Source organism: Ursus americanus, chromosome 2 (assembly GCF_024610735.1).
Source record: "Ursus americanus isolate L20-20 chromosome 2, mUrsAme1.1.p, whole genome shotgun sequence".
Taxonomy (NCBI): Eukaryota; Metazoa; Chordata; class Mammalia; order Carnivora; family Ursidae; genus Ursus; species Ursus americanus.
Window position 1 is genome coordinate 40,229,513 of NC_142128.1, and position 20,662 is coordinate 40,250,174.

Genomic DNA, 20,662 nt, shown 5'->3' on the forward strand with positions numbered 1-20,662 from the left:
GCCCCGCCCCCGAGCGTCACTTCCGGCCGGGTGGAGCCGAGGCGGAAGCGCGCGGATCGAGTCGCGTCCCCATGGAGGTCCGTGATTGCTGAGCCAGCGGCAGGCGGCCGCCGCCCCGGTGTAGGCGGCCGGGTGTGGGGTCGCGCGCCGAGCCGGCTCGCGTGGGGATCGGGCGCCGCGGCCGCGTGGGCCTGGGCGGCCCCTGGCCTTGAGGTGGGACCGCCTGCGGCTTTGTTCTGCTTCCCCGGGCTGGCGCATCTTTGCACACGTTGTGCTGGCTGCGGCATTTCCCCCGAAGCGCCCGTGCGGGCGGTGGGTCCGTCTTTCTGTGGAGTGGTTTGTCTTTCTCTGGTGGTTTCGTTGCGCTCTGCTCACGGTACCGTCTCTGCCAGTGGTGTGTGTAGTAAATATCGCCGTCCGTGGTGCCTTTGACGAACACAAGTCTGTTTTAATGTAGAAAGATGGATCAGTCTCTTAGGGTTAGTCCTCTTGTGCCTTGTTGGAGGAGTCCTTCCCTGCCCCTAATAAGTCTCCCACATTTTTCCTAGTGGTTTTAGAGTTTTCATTTTAACAGTTTTTAATAAGATTTGGAATAGATTTAGGTGGTGTAAGGAGACTACTTGCTTTTCTTCATAGTGTGGATAACAAGGAGTGCTAGTGCCATTTATTGAGTTATTCTCTCTTTTCCCCAAGGGCACCTGCCACATTTAAAAACACATCTGGATATGCATGAGTGTCTTTATTTATTCTAATGCTCACACGGGGTGTTCTGGATCAGATCAGATTTCTTACTGGCTACCCCATAGTAATAATAAGCATGATGAGTCCCCCCACAGCCTTTACCCCCCAGGGAAACACAAAGAGAACCAATGGAGTTTTTCCCGAAGTGAGTGGCCAAACAGAACATCCGTGAGGGATGAAGAAAAGGGACGTTGCTTATAAAGGGGAAGAGGCAGCTGTCCTCCCGGCTTAAAAGGGTGTCCCCACTCTAGTCCTGTGGTATGTTAATGAGTTTCTCCTGGGGCCACACTGCCCCAGTGTGTCTTGGCTAGGCTTTTAGGACCTAGAGATGTCTCCAAATTTCTGGGCCTCAGTCCTTGAAGTGTAAATACCTGGGAAAAGAACACTGTATTCTCCCCAATATTAGGCATCTAATCCAAGGCTATAACTACTTGGCCCTTGCAGAGAGGGAAGGGAAGTTATACTTCTGGATCAGAGCAATTAATTGGACAAATAAATGGCTACAGATCTAAGGCTCATAGTAGGTGAAGGGTCTAAGGCGATGAGGGCTTTTTACAGGAGCACTGGGAAGTTGAAGGAATTTCCCTATAGCTTCTCTCTGGGATCTTTATTCTTTGTCAGTGTTCATTGCTCTCTCCATTTTTGCACTGGTACCACACAATCTCAATTACAATATCCTTAAAGTAACCGTGATATTTAGTTGGACAGATACCTCCACCTTTTTATATTGAAAAGCTTTAGCCATTCTTCAGTAAAATTTTACAGCCAGGCCAGGTTTCACCAAAACAAACTCATAGCGGTTTTTAGTTTTTATTTTTATTTATTTTTAAATATTTTATTTCTTTATTTATAGACAGCAAGAGAGGGAACACAAGCAGGGGGAGTGGGAGTGGGAGAAGCAGGCTCTCCTCCCAGCAGGGTGTCTGATGTGGGGCTTGATCCCAGGACCCTGGGATCATGACCTGAGCCGAAGGCAGACGCTTAAGGACTGAGCCACCCAGGCGCCCCCAAACCCATAGGGGTTTTTAATACAGTTGGATTTAATCCGTAAGTCTTTAGAGGAGAACAGAACAGATACTTTTTTTTTTTTTTTTTTTTTTTGGAGAGCAGGTGCAGGGGGAGAGGGAGAATCTTTTTTTTTTTTTTTTTTTTTTTAAGATTTTATTTATTTTTGAGAGAGAACACCCGAGTGGACGGGGAGGGGCAGAGGGAGAAGCACACTCCCGGCCCAGCGGGGAGCCCAATGCGGAACTCGATCCCGAGACTCCAGGATCAGGCTAAGTCAGACACCTTATTTATTCTATTTTATTTTACTGCAGTTTAGGCTCAGTAGGATACATAGGTCTTGGGCCCTAGAATAAAATCAGGGTTGGGACTTTTCTGGGTCCTCCGTTTAGACAACTTGCTTGGACCACTCCTGCCAGTCTCCTCCAGGGCGGCGTTTCGTTCTCTATTCCGCCCCAGAAACTACACTTCCCGGCAGGCTCAACACCCGCACCGACGCACTTCCTCCCGGCGTCCCCCGCGGCGGGAAGGAGCCGAGCGGGCTCGAGGCCGACGCGACCAGCTTTCGTCGCCGTCGCCGCTGCCGCCGCCGCTCTGAGAGGAGTCGTCGCGGCCGTCCCTGCCGCCCTCCCCGGCCACCATGTCCGCCCAGGCGCAGATGCGGGCCCTGCTGGACCAGCTCATGGGCACGGCCCGGGACGGTGAGTCGGAGCGGCCGGACAGGCGAGGGGTTGGGGTGGGAGTGAGGCGAGGCCGCCGGGCGGCCTGAGGCGGGGGCTGCGACCGTCTGCGCCTGCGCCGGACACCCTCCTCTCCCCCGCGCGCCGACCGCAGGCGCCGGGCCTTTGTCTGAGCCGGTTCGCCTTGGAGGCGGCCGCGGCCGGGTTCACCCTCGCTGGCGGTGGGTCCCCGGCGGGCTCCTCCCTCGGAGCCCGAGTCGTCGGTGGGGCTTCAGCCCTCTCCCCATTTGCCGTCCTGCGACTTTCTCCCTGGTGGGCGCCGCGACGACTCCCCCCCCCCCCCCCGCCCCGCGGCCCCGCGCCGCTCCGCGAGCTGGGGAGTCGGCGAAAGGCTGGCGCCAGCGTGGGCTCCACATCGCTGGCAGCCGGGTGGCGGAGCTCCTCCGAGGCTCCTCGGGGAAGAAGCTACATACAACCCGAGGGAGCCGGATGGGCCTCGAAACCCCGGCCGTTCCTGTTCTGCACCAAGCGCAGCCGTAAATTGAGCTTTTCTCACGCGGGTTCCTGCCGAGTGCTTTTCCAGCCCCCTTCCCTTCCCAGCCACACACGAGAGCCTCTGTTTAGCTAGCACTTGGCAGTCGTTAGGTCGTACCATGACGGTTGTAGGGAGGAGTGAAAGATCATGGTGGTTGTCTCAGGAGAACGCGGTTGCATCTTTGCAAAACTATATACCTGCTGTGGTTTGTGTTTTCTTTTCTACTGAAGTAATGAAGTTGTAAGTTCACATTGGCACATTTGCAGGGCTGTGCAGATTCTTTGCACTTTATTTCTTAGGTGAATAAGTGCTTTTTAGCTTTCTTTGTATATTGAGTTGCTTTTGAATTGCTTCCCATATTTTTATTTCATACAAACTGAACAATTGTGGCCCCTCTATTTTATTTATAAAGGTTCAGTGTATCTTTGCCTGCCTACATCAATCTGCAAGGGAGTTGCAGAAAAGCCTCATGTTCATCGAGCCGTGAGTCACAACCAATTTCTAAGCTGTTATAACAAAAAAGTGTTTGCTTTTTTTCACAAATAACTTTAAAAGTGTAGTTTAGAAAGAAAACATTTTCAATAAAAAGACACAACATTAATCCTGGATGCTTGCAAATCCTAAAATATATTCCTCCTTTAGTATTACACAGCTCTGTGTATACACAGATTAGCTTTAAAATTTGTCACATTCCACTTTGCCTTTACTTTTATGTATCATTCCCCTGACTTCCTTACTGCAGGTTGGGCAAGAAAACTTTTCCTTTAAAACTTTTCAACAGCGGGCATAAAATTCTGCAGCTGAGGTCTTGAAGAATGCAGATGGGTACAGTATGTGTTGGAACTCACAGTGTGTATTGACTAACCTAGTTCCCTTTTTTTTTTTCTCTCTTTCTCTCCTTTGGTATTGTGTTAAAAGTGACTCCCAGGTGCCAACCTTCTTTTTTAAGGGTGGGAATGAAGGGGATAGGAAGACTAGGTCTAGATTATTTATCAGTCAGTGGTAGAGTTTGAAAGCTTTCTTCTTCATGTGATTTTGGGCAAAATACTGCCTATGCATTTGTCCATAGCAAAATGATTAGATTAATACATAGCTTCTGTTGGTGGAAACTACCAGCTATAAGTCATGTGTGGTGATTCATGGCCCTCTGATTAGCGTGGGTTTTGGTATCATTGCCCACAACTATGTGTGGGGTTAATGGCCTTTGGTGCTCAGCCTCTTACTTCAGATTCCTTGACTTCTTTGGCACAATGATGGAGTCAGATCTCATTAAGTGTGATTCTTCATGATACATTTAGCATCAGAAAACATCCGTATTCCGCTCCAGTTGTAAATATCTCTACATCAGCTTTTCATTGTATTTGGTAGTCTGCCAATCATCCAGGTGAATTGTTGTACCACATATGCTTTGGTGTTTAATGTGATAATATTGTTTTATTTAAAACCACAAATGAATTTCAGGAGACGAAACCAGACAGAGGGTCAAGTTTACAGATGACCGTGTCTGCAAGAGTCACCTTCTGGACTGCTGCCCTCATGATATCCTGGCTGGGACGGTAGGTGTATTCGGGGTTGGGGGAACATCATACAACACTCAGACATGGGGGCTATGTAGGCCCTGAAGGTTGAATTCTATTTTCCTTTACCAGGCAGAAATCACCTACTGCCGTTCAAATGATAGATTGTTAGTTTGGTGGAATTTTGTTATGGGACATACTTCACTGCTATAAAAATTTCTTTCTGTAAGTTATCATATTTTTGTAGAATCATTTATATGGAGGTATTCACAACTAGGAAGTATGAGTAGTGTCATTTGGTCAAACCAAAAACGTATGCTTCAGGTCAGCCGATAGTTCTTTGAAAATTCTGGGTTGGTTGGTTGGTTTTCATGTCAAACACATGCTAATGCTAGACTTTTGATCTAACAAGGTACTTTTGGGGGGGGGCAGCAATGCAAGGTTTGAGTGATAATACAAAGTTCCTGAAGAGGGAGGGGACTCAAGAGGGCTGCCCTAACAAGGTACATTTCTTACCCAATTTTTAGGTTTTTAATAAATCAGTTGGGTATAACACTGAGTTTTTAGTTTGTGTTACATTACCCTTTCAAGAAATCAACACATGATCCGATGAATATCTACACCTAAAATTTTATGTTCACTCTAGATGAACCAGATAGATAAATGCTAGTTTTATGGAACGTGCATTTATTCAAAATCAGATAGGATTGAAGAAGACTAAAGGGTGGAGAATTACCTACCGTGATTCAGCCACTTAGGGAAAAGGAGTCCTATAAAGACCACCGCCATTTTCAAATTGCACAGCCACCTCGTGGAATATAGAAACCGTCTGCTCATTTTAAGGGTCAAATGTGCATCCACTAGGGAACGTTTTCTTCATGATTAATTATTGCTTTTCTCATTACCATTGTGAGGGGAGCAGCCTGTGGAAAACCGCACATATGTATTAGATCTTCTCAAGCTGACTCTACAGAGAGCAAATAGGAAATGAATGTCAAATACTGTACCTTTATTACCTGAGGTTTTGCCTCTGGTTTGACCTGGTGTACAGATAGGTTTTACTGTGGATTATTGTGGGTACCGTCAACGTAGATTAATGGCTTGCACTAGTTAAAAGCAGTTCTGCTGAAGGAAAATTCTGTAGGGGAGGCATCATAACCTGGAATTGTTGATTGATCTTAGTGGGAGAAGCCAAAAGGAGCAGAGGGATGGATGTGCATGAGTGTGAAGCATTTCAGTTTTTTGGGGGGGGGGGTGTGGTCAGATCCCTGGGTAGTGTTGTTCCAGAGTGCTGGTGAGAAAGGTAACCAGAATGAGGGCATTTCCTACAAATATTTATTGTTAGGTACAGATTAACTCATCAAATATTTATTAAACACCTGCTGTGTGTCAGGCGCTGGGGATATGGTGCCAGTAAGATAAAGTCTTTATCCAGTGGAGGAAGAGGACAGACAATGAATAGATAACGGATTGTTTTAGGTAGAGTGATAAGAAAAGGTTTCTCAGGGACATTGGAGCAGAGACTTGAATGGTGAGGAAGAATGTGCACAGTTTGGGGATAGAATGCCCTGGGTGAAAGATGGAGCCGAGGGACAGTAGGCATGCTGCTGGCGTGTCTGAAGTGCTGAGAGTGAGGGGGAGAGGCAGGCAGAGGCTGTGGAATCAGATGAGTTGTGAGAAGCCATGGACTGAGCAGGTCGGCGAGGGATGGCTCAGCAAGGGGAGTCTAAGAAGAAGCAGACTAAGGAGGAGGAGGAAACCCAGGACAGTCCATACACCTGTGAAGATGGAAGTGAATGTATCAGGGGCTGCTGTGGGTCCGTTAGGATGAGGGTTGGGAAGCTGGATGGGGGTGGTTGCAAAAGGTGAGCTTCGCTGGTATGGGCTCTGTGGAACTGGGAAGTGAGCAGTAGAGTTGGATGGTGGGTCTTCTGAGGAGTTTGTTTGTGTAAAATTGAAATGGAATGAATGTGTCAGTTTTTAGAGCACAGTGGCTAAGTGAAGGTAGTTGTAACTTTCAGTCTTCTAAGGATTGCTCCAGGCCCAAGTTGTTGCTCAAAACTGTCTCCTGTCATTAGTTAGGGGTGAGGCAAGGAGGAATGGAAGTTATAGTTTTATTGAGGCTTACTGGGCAAATACAGTATCGGTTAGTAGGTTTGGGAGAGTAAGCTGGCTGGAGGGAATATAGTGTAACTTGTCTCAGTTTTCTAAACGTTCTGGAAGGAGGAGAAGGAGGAGCCTTTAGTTCCCTTCCCTGTCAGCAATGTGAGACCACTAGAGGGTAGAGAACATAGGTGTGTGTTTGGTAAAAAAGATCTGACAGACTAGATTTAACCGCCACTTAAAATCTTTTGGAAGAGGGCTCACTGTGGTATTTCAGCTCTGTTTGCTGTTCAGCTGCCAGGGGAATTGGCCAGTACTTACCTGCCTCCTTGACAAAGCCGAAAATGTACAGCCAGAGTAACCATGGAACCCAGGCCTATCCTCTGTTTGCATTAGCAGTGGCTGCTTGAGAATTCTCACCCAAAGGAAGGCTCGCAGTGAATTTTTGCTTCATGGGTGGTTCAGTAATGTCAAATTTTTCTTAAGGGTTGAAGTTTCTAGAATGGAAATTTATTTGTACTTAAGATGTTTGGTAGTTAAGGTTTTAGTGCTTACTTCCCCAGGTGGTAGTTTTTCTTTGAGATATACAGCTTTCATTAGCTTTTAAGCATTTCTGGTATTTGCCAGTTACTTTGCAGCTATGGTGCTTGCTTTTCAAAATTTGTGGAGACTATATATTTTAAAGAATCATACTGATACTTAAAAGAGTGAATGATGGAAAAGTTGTCAGCAATAACAGGGACAGTGATTCTGGCTACAGCTTGGCTTGTAGAATTACTGTTGCCCTACCTCTAGAACCCCCCATGTAACCAACACACATCAGTTAACATGTAACTTCACAGTAAGAATAATGAAGGAGAAAAGAGGTCTTTAGCATTTAAATGCAGAAGTTGATCCTTGGTCAAAATGAAGATGAGCTCTACGCTAGGGAGCCCATTGTTGGTGCTGTCACTGTTTATACTAAAGCATGTTTTGTTAGTGAGCATGGCATGCACCTTCTGTGAGGCTAGGGCCCACGAGTCAGTTTCTACCAGCCTCCCTTATTTGCCTAAAATGTTAAGGACTTTATAATCCATGAAGTTTTTGAACTCATTTTGGACGTAGTTGTAGTTTGAACTTAAAAGAGGTCCTGGACTCCATCATTCTTTATTTACTAGCTACGTAGACACATGTTTTGGTCCAAGTGCTCGGACATCACAGGTGTCTCCTCATTGCGATGCTGGGTTTTGATGACTTGATAGCATGATCCTTAGCATACAAACTTCGCTTTTGCTTTCTTGATGGCCAGAGGCGGAAGGTGCCATCACACAATCCCGCACTCAGAATTTAGTTAAGAAATACGCTCTGTTGTCTAATTGGTCTACATGTGCTTACAACACTAGTGGCACATCAGGCTAATCTTACTGGTAATACAGGTCATTCGTTTTAGTGAAACAACCTTTTGTTTCTCAAATGGGGCAACTGAGTGGCTCGATTCTATGTCTTCAGTTATATCCAGGGTCAGTTACTAGGTTAGGAGAATGTTTGGAGGTATTTTTTTGGCTCTAAATTGGTCTATTCTGCTTTATGCCTTCTGGTGTACAAAGAGATACACAAAGCCAAATGTTAGATTGTGTTACAGTCGCCAAAACCTGATTGCTATCTGCTCTTTGCTTTTCCTTGTCTCTGCACCTGAGGCATTGACCGTCTTGAGTAATGAAGGTCACAGGAGGAATGCCTAGAAATTTGTTGCTGTTGATGATACTCTTGTTTTCTGGCCTTTTCCTTGCAACCTCTCCCCTCCCCCATGCTGCTTTTCATTCTCACACTCTCTCTCTCTGTTTGTTTTTTTTTTTTAAGATTTTATTTATTTATTTACTTACTTACCTACTTACTAACTTACTTACTTAGAGAGAGCTTGAGTTGGGAGAGGGGCAGAGGGAAAGGGAGAGAGAATCCCAGGCAGGCTCCCCCTTGAGTGTGGAGCCTGCCACAGGGCTGTCTCCCAGAACCCTGAGATCATGACCTGAGCAGAAATCAAGAGTTGGACACTCAACTGACTGAGCCACCCAGGTGCCCCACTGAATAGACTTTTCTTATGTGACTGATGCAAAAATAAAACTAGCAAAAGCTAATTAATATGGTTTTCATTATTTGTGCAGTTACCTCTGGATCTAAAAGAGACAGAAACCTTCACACTTATATGTATCAAAGTGTCATGTTATCATGGTGGGAAAAGAAAAACAAGATTTCTTGGCTATATGCTATTTCTTAATATTTTTATTATACTGTACTATTCAAAAAGGTATTGTTTGTTTTGGTGACAGTTGAAACACCAGGTCACGTGCTTTCTGCAGTGGGTAGATGTTCATGTGTAAACTTCTGTTTCTTTTTCACAGCGCATGGATTTAGGAGAATGTACCAAAATCCACGACTTGGCCCTCCGAGCAGATTATGAAATTGCAAGTAAAGAAAGGGACCTGTTTTTTGAATTAGATGTAAGTTTTATTTTGTGTTAATTCGTCCCTACTGTGAAGAGCCAAATATCAGCTAACAAGAATAATGTCACATTTGTAAGTTGTGAAGCAGAATTACAAAAGAGATAGCTTGTTATTCCAGCACTAGGGCTGAGAGCTAGAACATGGCCGGTAATATCTGGTGTCTACCTGTCAGTCTATCACCCCAACACTGTTGTGCATTTTGTACGTATCATTTCCTTTCAAAAGTGTTATTACATATTTTTATGATACTCTTGAACTTTATATTTTTGCTTGTTTTTAAGCCTTAGAAGAATAGTTTCATAGCACAGTCTTTAATAACTTTATTTTTTCATTTAATATTATATTTTTGTTTACCCATTTTGTTGGGTATGGTTTATTCTCATTGCCGCTTGGGTATTCCCCAAACTCTCTTCATTGTTTGTAGATAGTTGGGTTGATTCAAGGGTGTGGGTTTTGTTTATGTTGTTTTCCTTTGTTATTACATACAGTATTATGAACATTCTTGAATATATTCTTGGTGTGAACGTATTATGATTTATTTAGGGTCGGTTCCGAGGGGAGGAATTGCTGGCTTATAGGGATTGCATGTGTTCATCCTTGCAAGATAGTTTTGTAATGGTGTCCTTTTTCTCGCTCGTTGCTCTTGTTGATAAAGCTGTGGTATCAATTCATACCCCAATAGTAGTGTTAAGTTTTTGCAATTCAGTGCTTATAAAATGGAATTTCACAACTTTCTTTTAAACTATGGCCACCCAGAGGAATGCTTTTTAAGGCTTTTCTTCCTAATCTGTCCCCTACCCTTCTGTGAAATTTGTTACCACAGAACCCTGCGTATTACCTTAATGTGCAGTAGCTTTCCAGGCCACAAACCATTGTGATACCTGCGATTTTTTTTTTCACCCTTTAACAGCAGTTTTCACCTCTCTCCCATTGAGAGTGCAGGATTTAGAGTCACTCCATTTTTTCCCTAATCTTTCATCACTAGTATGACCAAAGGTTAGTGAAGGGGTTTGGTGGCATTCAGGTTCCTGAATGAAGCCTGGGAATGGACAGAGCTTGGTGTGAGGAAGCCAAGGAAAGGTGTCTCCTCACCAAAGGACATTTTAAAGGATGTGTTGTAACTGGAGTAAACTCTCTTTAAACCAGTAGTCTTAAAGTGGTTAAAATTGTTTTTCAGATTCATTCTTTAACTACAGTGTGCTCTCAGTGTTAAATATTTGAATTAACTAAAGCCTTTAGCAACAGCTTGACTAACAAGAGGCTTGGAAAGGGAATTTTTCTATATTGGGAGTTTTCATTCTTCAGTAACCTGCAGATGCTTATGCAAATAGGCCATTACTTTGGGACGTCAGGTTTCAGAGACTGATACGTACACAGGTTATTTTTCGAAATCTTAGGTTTAGTAATGTTTTCTGGACCAGAAGTCTTAGCATTTTTACTAAATCAGAATGTCTGCATTTTTTAAATGACCTGATGAATTTAAAGTCAGAAAACAGTTTAATGGAAAAAATGGAGTCAGTGACTGAAACACACAGAGTCATTTAGTATATTTTGAAGGAGGTGTGTTCAGCCATTGTGCAGAAAGTGGGGTTTTTTGTTTTGTTTTGTTTTGTTAAAAATTTTTTATTTATTCATTTGACAGAGATAGAGACAGCCAGCGAGAGAGGGAACACAAGCAGGGGGAGTGGGAGAGGAAGAAGCAGGCTCCTAGCAGAGAAGCCTGATGTGGGGCTCGATCCCAGAACGCTGGGATCATGCCCTGAGCCGAAGGCAGACGCTTAACGACTGAGCCACCCAGGCGCCCCTTGTTTTGTTTTGTTTTGTTTTTGTTTTTGTTTTTGTTTTTTTAATTAAAAAAAATTTTTTTTAAAGATTTTATTTATTTATTTGACAGAGAGATAGCCAGCGAGAGAGGGAACACAGCAGGGGAGTGGGAGGGGAAGAAGCAGGCTCCCAGCGGAGGAGCCCAATGTGGGACTCGATCCCAGAACGCCGGGATCGCGCCCTGAGCCTAAAGCAGACGCTTAACGACTGCGCTACCCAGGCGCCCCTGTTTTGTTTTTTTTTTAAATGAATGTTGTTGAAAACTGCATCAGCCAGAGGAAAATACCCAGTTGGATCCCCAGGGAATGAATTTTGTTTTGTCGTCTTGATGCTATAAAGTCTAGAAGCTATAATAGAAAGATGGGTACATTCGTATAAAAACTTAAAATTTATCCTATTAGAAATACCTGTACATGGGACGCTTGGCTGGCTCAGGCCACAAAGCATGCGACTCTTGATCCTAGGGGTTGTGAGTTTGAGCCCTGTGTTGCGTGGGAAGATTACTGAAAAAAAGTTCCCATGCATACAGAGAGAATAAACTGGGACAGGATATTTACAGTGTGTATTATGATGGGCTAGTTATCTTTATATGTAAAATTCAACATAATTGACACTAATGGTATCAGTGACTCAATAAAAAAATGGTCATAGGCTAGAAAAGAACATTTCCTAGTGGGCATCTAATCCTATGGCAGGTGCTCACCCTCACTCAAAACTGAAGAAATGGAGGATTAAATAACCCTGATACACCTCCTGGGTAACTCAGCATCTCAAGATGTGAAAGCACATGCCAGCATGGCCGGTTCTAAGATTATATATCACTGATATGCTTGCATATGTACAAAGATACTTTGGTTCTAGAATATTCCTACAGCATTTATAACTGCAGAAAACAGAAACCAAGTAGATCTCCTCAATAAGGGACTGCCTAGATCATAGTTGATCTTTAGGATGGAATGATGTGTAACTGTGAAAAGAGAATTGGGCTAGTTCATTGTACTGTTGATGTGAAATTATCTGCAAGACAGATTAAGTGGATAAGCAAAGTGTGGTATCATGCTTCCGTAGTGTTTATTTATTTAACTTATTTTTTTAGAAGATTTTATTTATTTGTTTGAGAGAGAGCCGCACATGCAGGAGTGGGGGTGGGGGCAGAAGGAGAGGGATAAGCAAACTTTGCGCTGAGCATGGAGCCAGAGGCAGGGCTCCATCTACAAACCCTAAGACCATGACCTGAGCCAAAATCAAGAGTCAGACACTCAATCGACAGAGCCACCCAGGTGTGCCCCCATAGTGTCTGTTTTTTTAAGATGTATATATATATATTTGATATATATGTATATATTTTTCGGATTTATTTGTAGAGAGAAAGTGGGCACTCGTGTGCAGTGCACGTGCAAGTGGGAGTGTCAGAGGGAGAGGGAAAGAAGCAGATTCCTGTCTGAGCGCGGAGCCAGACATGGGGCTCAATCCCACGACCCTGAGATCAGGACCTGAGCTGAAACCAAGAGTCGGATACTCACCCAGGTGCCCGGTGTCTTGGTTTTTAGACAATGCTTTAAATTCCATATATCCTAATTTTTACTTACATTTATTTTTAAGTGAGCTGTGTGCCCAGCATGGGGCTTAAATTCATGACCCTGAGACCAAGAGTTGCATGCTCTACCAACAGCCAGCCTGGTGCCCCTCCATAGTGTGTGTTTTTTTAAATAAGGAAGGGTGTTGTACACTTGTTAACGTGTTTAGAATTGCAGAGAGGTGTTTTAGAGGAACCCAAGAGATCATACCACTCTTAACTTGGTTGGAGGGTTAGAGCGGGGCAAGACACCTTTGTGTACTATGTGAAAATTTACCATATATAGGAATTACTTTTTCAGTTAAAAAGGTAACCACCCCTCCCCCAACTCCTTAAAAATCATTTTTGATCTTCTAGGTGGTTCATATTAAAATGTTTGATAACCAGTGGAAGAGATCCTTCTGCCCTGAAGAATGAAGGGCATTTTGGTGTAGCCATATTTGAAGGAGGGCAGTCTGTCAGGGCATAGTCCTCATTTGAAATGCATATATGTTCTTGTTCAAGAACTCCACTGTTGGGAACATATCTTAGGGATATGTGCAAATGAGTACACAGAAAAGATGTTTGTTGCAAATTTTTTTTTAAAGGGAGAGGAGGCCATAATGGAACTATTAATGGAGAACTGGTTTTATAAATCGTGCTATCACACGGTGGCACGTTGCTTTATAAAGCTAAGAAGATACTTCTGGGTGTTAGGGAGGTTTTACCTTAAAAAGTTTTTTCAGTGGCTTTAAGATATAACTCACATGCCATAAAGTTTAGCCCACCTTTAAGTTTTTTTTTTCTTTTCTTAAGTTTTTAAGTAGGCTCCATACTCAGTGTGGAGCCCTTAAGTTTTTAATTTATACATATCAGTAGTGTTTGGATGTACATGGGTTACTCTGATAAGTAAAGTAATTAAAAGCGTCCGGACTTTAAAATACCAAGCTAAAATAACTTTTTATCTTCTTAGTTTTACAGAATAAACTTTAATGGAAAAATAAAGGCTTTTGTCAAAATACAGATTTGTTAAGTTAATTTGATGAAAATCAGTTTTTAAATCTTTTTGGTAGGTAATGCATGTTCACTGTGGCAGATTCTGGAGGTCTAAAAGGCTCTGGTAGAAAGTCTCCCCTTTCCATGTAACCAGCCATCCAGTAGCTCTCTCTGGAGGTCATTTTCATTTTTTAAAGATAGTTGATTCAGGATGAACAGATACATCTATCAGGAGGCTAGTTGTGATTTTTCATGTCAAAATTGCGGTTTGGAGAAGCAGAACCCTTCAGTAATATTTTGGTCAGATGTGGTCAGTGGGCTGACTCTTGCTAATCCTGACCTGCTGCCCGCCCCCCCCCCCCCCATGACCTGCTGGTGGTTCTGGGCTCCTGGCTTGCCGTGAGGTCCCTACACTGTCCAAGGCCCAGGCCCTGGACCAGTACCTTGAGGTTGGTTTCTGGAAGGGCTATAGTGCAGTCGTCACCGTTGGGAGATGGGCACGGGTTTCATTGTCAAAGGTTGTAGACCGTCACTAATCCATGATTGGTTCTGGTTTTTCTTAGTAGCATTTTTCTGTAGCTCACCAAGTGTTTTGCTAGAGTCTCTCTTCTTGGCAGTAACTCTGTTAGGTGGGCCCACCATTTACCAGAGTCTCAGGAAGCGCCCTAAGCCTGGTGGTATTTGCCAGAATTGATGGAGGTGGCAGCATGTGGTGTTGGGAGAGGAGTTGGATTCCGTGTAGTGGGCGGGTCGGGGACGCCTCACCACAAACCCAGGACGTTCGTTTTCATGTTGAAAAGTTTGTCAAGTGTATTAAAGATAACAGGCATTTGAGTTAAATTTTAAACCATTTTTGTTATACACGGGGTGTATTTTTTTTTTTTAAGAACAGATTATCGTCGTGTCACTGAGAAAGCTTTGCAGACTAGATGGTCCTGCTAAGACATCCATACCTTTTGTTTATTTTTTTATAAAAAAAAACTTTGCTAAAACTTGGGGTTTTAGTTGGTTTATTAATTCATGGTATGTTAGTTTAAAATAATAACTGTCTTTGTAGAAGACATCATTAAGATCTTTTTTTTCCCTAAGATTTATTTATCTATTTGAGATAGAGCGAGAGAGCAGGAACAGCAGAGGGAGAGGGATAAGCAGACTCCCCACTGCACAGGGAGCCCAATGCGGGGCTCAATCCCAGGACCTGAGCCGAAGGCAGACGCCTAACCAACTGAGCCACCCAGGTGTCCCTGCTGTTAAGATCTGTTTTCATAATTAGTTGCTTAATTTATAGGTTAATGTTCAGTAGATCTTAAGAACTCATCAGCCCTTTTTACAAATTTAAGATATTTAAGCAGTTTGTAGGAAGTTGTCCTATAAGGATATTTGCATATATATGAGAAGACCTAATATGTTCATTGCATCATTTTGAATTAGTGAAAATACCCAAATATGTTTGTTTTTAGAGGAGCTAAAGTAGTCATGTTACAGTGAAATGATATACTAGACAGCTTGGTTGGAATAAAAATTGAGTGTTTAGGTATGCATCTTAATGCAGTTTTAAAAAGTATATACCAAATTCTTAAGTTATTTGTTTATTTTTTTTGAGAGACCATGCAAGAGTCAGGGTGGGGGCAGGGAGGAAGGGAGAGAATCGCAAGCAGGCTCATGCCCAGCACGGAGCTAGATCTCACAACCCTGAGATCATTACCTGAGCTGAAATCAAGAGTCAGATGCCTAACTGACTGAGCCACCCAGGTGCCCCGTTAAGTGATTATTTCTTGTGGGAAAGGAGAAGAAGAAACTACATTTTCTGTATCATGTGAAGTTATCAGGTCCTGTTAGCTAACATAATAGGCAGAAATGAAAATGTAAAAACATTTTTGCCTTATGATTTATTTTTACAAATCTTTAGCCTTAGGAAGTAATTAGAAATACAGGCAGACGTTTCCACACAAATGTATTTATGGTAGGATTGTTTATAGTATTGAATAATTGGACACAACAGAAATGTTCGAGAAGAAAGAAATGAGTTAGTAAATTAGGACTTTTTTTTTTAGGGTTTTTTTTTTTTTTTTTTGACAGAGACAGCCAGCGAGAGAGGGAACACAAGCGGGGGAGTGGGAGAGGAAGAAGCAGGCTCCCAGCGGAGCAGGGAGCCCGATGCACGGGACTCAATCCCAGGACCCTGGGATCACGCCCTGAGCTGAAGGCAGAGGCTTAACGACTGAGCCACGTGGGCGCCCCAGTAAATTACGGTTTACTCCTGTCATAAACTGCCCTCACAACTTTACAGAATCTACTTAATGACAAAATTGTGGTGATATCACGAGCAAGACAAAGATAAAAAATTGTGTGTACTAGAGAGTTTTGTGGTCTCATTAAAGATATACTGCTTAGAGAATTGGTAGACCTGGCCTTTAAAACATGGAGTGTGCCCCTCCCTGGAGGCAGTCCCTTACTCTTTCAGATGTAGGGAAGCAAACACTTAAAAGCAACAACTTGCTACTTTTTTTTTTTTAAAGTTTTTTTAATTTAAATAATCTCTCCACCCAGTGTTGGGCTCAAACTCATGACTCTGAGATCAAGAGTCACGAGCTCTTCCGACTGAGCCAGCCTGGGCCCCCCAACAGCAAAAACTTGCTTCTTACCTGCTACAAGCTGACCTTGGTTGGTTAGATTTTTAGCAGTGTTTAAGAGCAATTGCTGGAAACCTGTGTCACACTGCCTGTTTAAGGATTGACTCTGGGTCAGAATCTGAGGCTCTGCTGGCAAAAAAAAGGAGGTAGGGAGTTGTGTTCATAGAACAGTTTAAAACTATGATGGGGCACCTGGGTGACTCGGTCGTTAAGTGTCTGCCTTCGGCTCAGGTCATGATCCCAGCGTCCTGGGATCAAGCTCCGCATCGGGCTCCCTGCTCAGTGGGAAGCCTGCTTCTCCCTCTCCCACTCCCCCTGTTTGTGTTCCCTCTCTCACTGTCTGTCTCTCTCTGTCAAATAAATAAAATCTTAAAAAAAAAAATTCTATGATTACATGGATTGTTTTTCTGTTAAAAAAAGAGTAAGAGGGCGCCTGGGTTAAGCATCTGCCTTTGGCTCAGGTCATGATCCCAGGGTCCTGGGATGGAACTCTGCATCGGACTCCCTGCTCAGTGGGGAGCCTGCTTCTCCCTCTTCCCCTCCCCCCTGCTTGTGATCACATGCTCTCTCTTGCTCTCTCAAATAAATAAAATCTTTAAAAAAAAGAAAGAAAAAGACCAAGAAAGGTTGATTTACCAGGGATTGATTGATTAGTTTGAGAAAGAGAGAGAGATTGCGTACCTGCAAGGGAGGAATGAGTCAGAGGGAGAGAGAATCTCAGGCTAACTCCATGCTGAGTGCAGAGCCCAACACAGGGCTCAGTCTCACAACCCTGAGATCATGACCTGAACCAAGACCAAGAGTCGGACTGACGGTTAACCACCTGAGCCACCCAGGTATCCCACCAGGGAGGTGTTTTTGTTTTTTTTTTTTAACTTTATCGTGCAGAATCTTAAATATCAAAAGTGGATGTAATCATATGGTGCATTTCCTTGTGCCCATCACTTAGGGTTGGGAATGATCAGTCCACAGACAGCTGGGTTTCATCTTCCACGGCTTCTCCCAGATCTCCAGACAAACCGCACACATCTCAGTCATTTATCTGTAAATATTTCAGCATTGCCATTGCCATGTGTGTTGAGATCTGGTATCATACTTGGTGGTGACAGAATCTACTTGGCATGTTTTTAGAAATGTGTTAAAGAAAAATTTTAAAGATACAGAAGTGAACAGGATATGATAACGAAGTTTCTGGGTTCTGTGTCCCAGTTTTCAGTGATTATTGACATGAAGACTCTTGTTTCATCTTTATCGTTGTGTTTCCCCACTGGATTTTTTTTTTAAGATTATATTTTTTAGGGGCACCTGGGTGGTTCAGTCGGTTAAGCGTCTACCTTCAGCTCAGGTTGTGATCTCTGGGTCCTAGGATGGAGCCCCGAGTTGGGCCCCCTGCTCAGTGGGAGTCCACTTCTCCCTCTCCCTTTGTCCCTTCCCCCAGGTTGTGGTGCACGTGCGCTCTCTCTCTCTTTCATAAATAAAATCTTTTTTAAAAAAGATTATATTTTTTAAGTAATATCTACACCCAACATGGGGCTCAAACCCACAACCCTGAGGTCAAGAGTTTCATGCTCGGCTAACTGAGCCAGGCAGGCATGTGTGGCCCCGCCCCGGATTACTTTATACTAGCTGCTAGACAGAATTTCCTCTGTAAATACTGTAAATGGTATATCTAGAATTTGAGGACTTTATTAAAAAGTTATCTTAAAAAACAATTTTTTAGCATCTGATAGTGTTCAGATTTCCCAGATTACTTCAGAAAGGATTCTTTTATAGTTTTATTTCTTTGACTCAGGATTCAAAGGAAGGGCTACATGTTAGAATGCTTTGTAAAAAAACATTTTTTTAAAAATTTTTATTTATTTGACAGAGAGACAGCCAGCAAGAGAGGGAACACAAGCAGGGGGAGTGGGAGAGGGAGAAGCAGACTACCTGCTGAGCACGGAGCCCAATGCGGGGCTCGATCCCAGGACCTGGGGATCACGCCCTGAGCCGAAGGCAGACGCTTAACGACTCGGCCAGCCAGGCGTCCCAGAATGCTTTGTAAATCTTTTTAAATCTGTTTGTTTGAAGAACTTAATTTTTTAAAAAGTCTCATACCCTGGATTTTACTGATTATAGCCTCATGATGTCTTCTTTAACATGTTTCCTTTTGTCTTTGAAATTCTTACACTGTAGAAGTTCGATCTGGAGGCTTGATCATCAGATCTAAGTTCTTTCATGACTGGAATGTTTCAGAGGCAGAGCTTTGCACCTGCTCTTGTGTCACCTCAGCTGACAGCAGTTGTTGCAGGCAGCCTTGGCCTGTTGGTGGTCAGAGTCCCCTTCGGCCTGGTGCTTTAAGCAGCATTAGGGTTGGTGCCTAGAGGGGTTACTTCACCAGGGTTGCAGTGTCTCTTACTAACATAAAAACATGTCCAGCTTTCCCTGGGTTCAGAATTTATCAGTGCAGAAGGCACATGTGAAACCTCTCTCCTGCTCTGTTCTTCAGTCATCTGGTTTCCTCCAGAAATAACCAGTGTCTTCTCTTTGCTTTAGAGTTGGTGTGGATACCTAAGGCAGACAGTGTGTTTATATTCCTTTAATCTTACAGGAGCGGTAATTTATACACCTATTCTAACTTGCCCCTTCCTTTTGTTGTTCGGCTTTTTAGTATATCTTAGTATAGAGTTCCTTATTCCTTTTTGTGGCTGCACAGCATTCCAAAGAGTGGATATCTGCTTTATAGGACCAGTCCCCTGTTGGTGATCACGGTGCTGCATTACACATTGCCATTGTGTGCATGTATGCATGGGATGCACGTATCCAGGGGAGGTTCCTAGATGCAGAACTGTTGGATCAGAGGGGTATCTGGGGTTTTGATGATACAATGGTGTTATCCAGCGGGGCGAATACTCCCAACAGCAGTGTAGAACAGTGCCCATCTTCACGTCTTTGCTAACAGTGAGTAACCATATTTTGGTGTCTTTGCCAATCAGAGTTATAGAAAGGTAATTTTTTTGTGTAGGTATTGCCTACCTAGACCCTCGGCTTGAGCTTGGTGGGTGGAACTGCTGGTGTTTTATCTGGGAGAAGGTGCCTTCGTGTCCTCACCTCACCGTTGGCTCCTTCTAGCCTAAGACAGCCTCACCCTGACCATGCCAGGGCCAGGCCTTGACTTCTTGAAAGTGTTTTACCCAGAAATTTCCGAGAAAAGGGTATATAATGTCTGCTACTAGGTAATCTGTATAAATAACATTTCAAGTTTCTCAACTTGAACACTGGCCAACAAACAGCAATATTAACACATTAACCTGTGAAAAAGTTACAGAGCAGTACAATTTCTTTAGTATCCACATATTGAAAATACAAAGAATTTGATTCTTTTTTTTTTTTTTTTTAAGATTTTATTTATTTATTTGACAGAGAGAGAGACAGCCAGCGAGAGAGGGAGCACAGGCAGGGGGAGTGGGAGAGGAAGAAGCAGGCTCCCAGCAGAGGAGCCTGATGTGGGGCCCGATCCCAGGACTCCGGGACCACGCCCTGAGCCGAAGGCAGACGCTTAACGACTGAGCCACCCAGGCGCCCCAAGAATTTGATTCTTTTTAACTCAATAAATAGTTAACTTTTTCCCCAAATTGTCTTGGTTTGTGATGTTTTGACAGGTTTCCGAAACTGCGTATCATATCAACTAATTTCCAGACTATCTTTAATATACCACATGAGACCAGTTCTGATTATACCTACCTTTTTTGTCTACAGATGTGCAGTATAATAGTTACATTTACTAAGTTGGATATCCTGGGTTAGAATCCCTTTGTGACCTTGGGCAAGTTATTTTAACTTTTTCTATTCATCTGTGAAGTGAGCTGGTGGTGACTGCCTCAGAGTTGTGCACGTTGAATGTAAGGACTTTGGAGCCAAACCATAAGGGTCCTTGTACCCCGATGCCATCACTTAGTAGTTTGGAAACTGTACCTCAATTTCTTCATCTGGGAAAAGGAAACCTTCCCAGTTTCCGTGTGGCCACTTCAAGGCCTGTGTGGACATGCAGCACAGCACAGGTGTACATGTTCACTGTGACCAGTCTCCTTGATAGAGTGTCTCAGGCTCACTGATTTTTGGCCAGTGTGTCATTTCTGCTGGGCTGGCAACACTGGGAATAGCACCGCACAGCCCTGAGTGTGGAGGAACAGCCTCCAGAGCAGTGAGACGCACGTGCCTACTGGATGCCGGTTCCGTGCTCAGGCCTCAGTAGTCCGTGTTTCCTCATACCACTCTGGTGACTTTCTAGGAAATGGCAGGTTGTGATTGGGACTTAAGTTTTAGAATTGAATACCCCCCCCTTTTTTTTAGATTTTATTTATTTAAGAGAGAGAAAGCATTAGGGGGGTGTGCAGAGGGAGAAGGAGAAGCAGGCTCCCTGCTGAGCAGGGGGGCCCCATGTGGGGCTCGATCCCAGGACCCTGGGGTCATGACCTTAGCTGAAGGCAGATGTGTAACCCACTGAGCCATCCAGGTGCCCTGACTCGAATACCGTTTTTAAAAAAAATAAATTTATTTAAACCTCTCCTCTTTGATATATTTTAGGACTCAATCTGAAATGGACAAGCGCAT

The 20,662-nt window shown here is 43.7% G+C and overlaps 1 protein-coding gene across 5 annotated transcripts in view; it reads left to right on the forward strand.

The window, feature by feature from the left end:
• The window catches only part of LUC7L (LUC7 like), a 39,450-nt gene that overhangs the window by 499 nt on the left and 18,289 nt on the right, over positions 1-20,662 (forward strand). The window contains exons 1-5 of one of the 5 annotated variants that reach the window (XM_045784504.2): positions 63-213; positions 2,206-2,447; positions 3,374-3,444; positions 4,423-4,517; positions 8,960-9,058. In XM_045784504.2, coding sequence (XP_045640460.1) covers positions 8,963-9,058 — 96 coding nt within the window. In that variant the 5' untranslated portion in view covers positions 63-213; positions 2,206-2,447; positions 3,374-3,444; positions 4,423-4,517; positions 8,960-8,962. Of the gene's footprint in view, positions 1-62; positions 214-2,158; positions 2,448-3,373; positions 3,445-4,422; positions 4,518-8,959; positions 9,059-20,662 lie in introns of those variants that run through there. The other 4 variants (XM_045784506.2, XM_087854301.1, XM_045784505.2 and 1 more) reach the window with 4 other exon arrangements.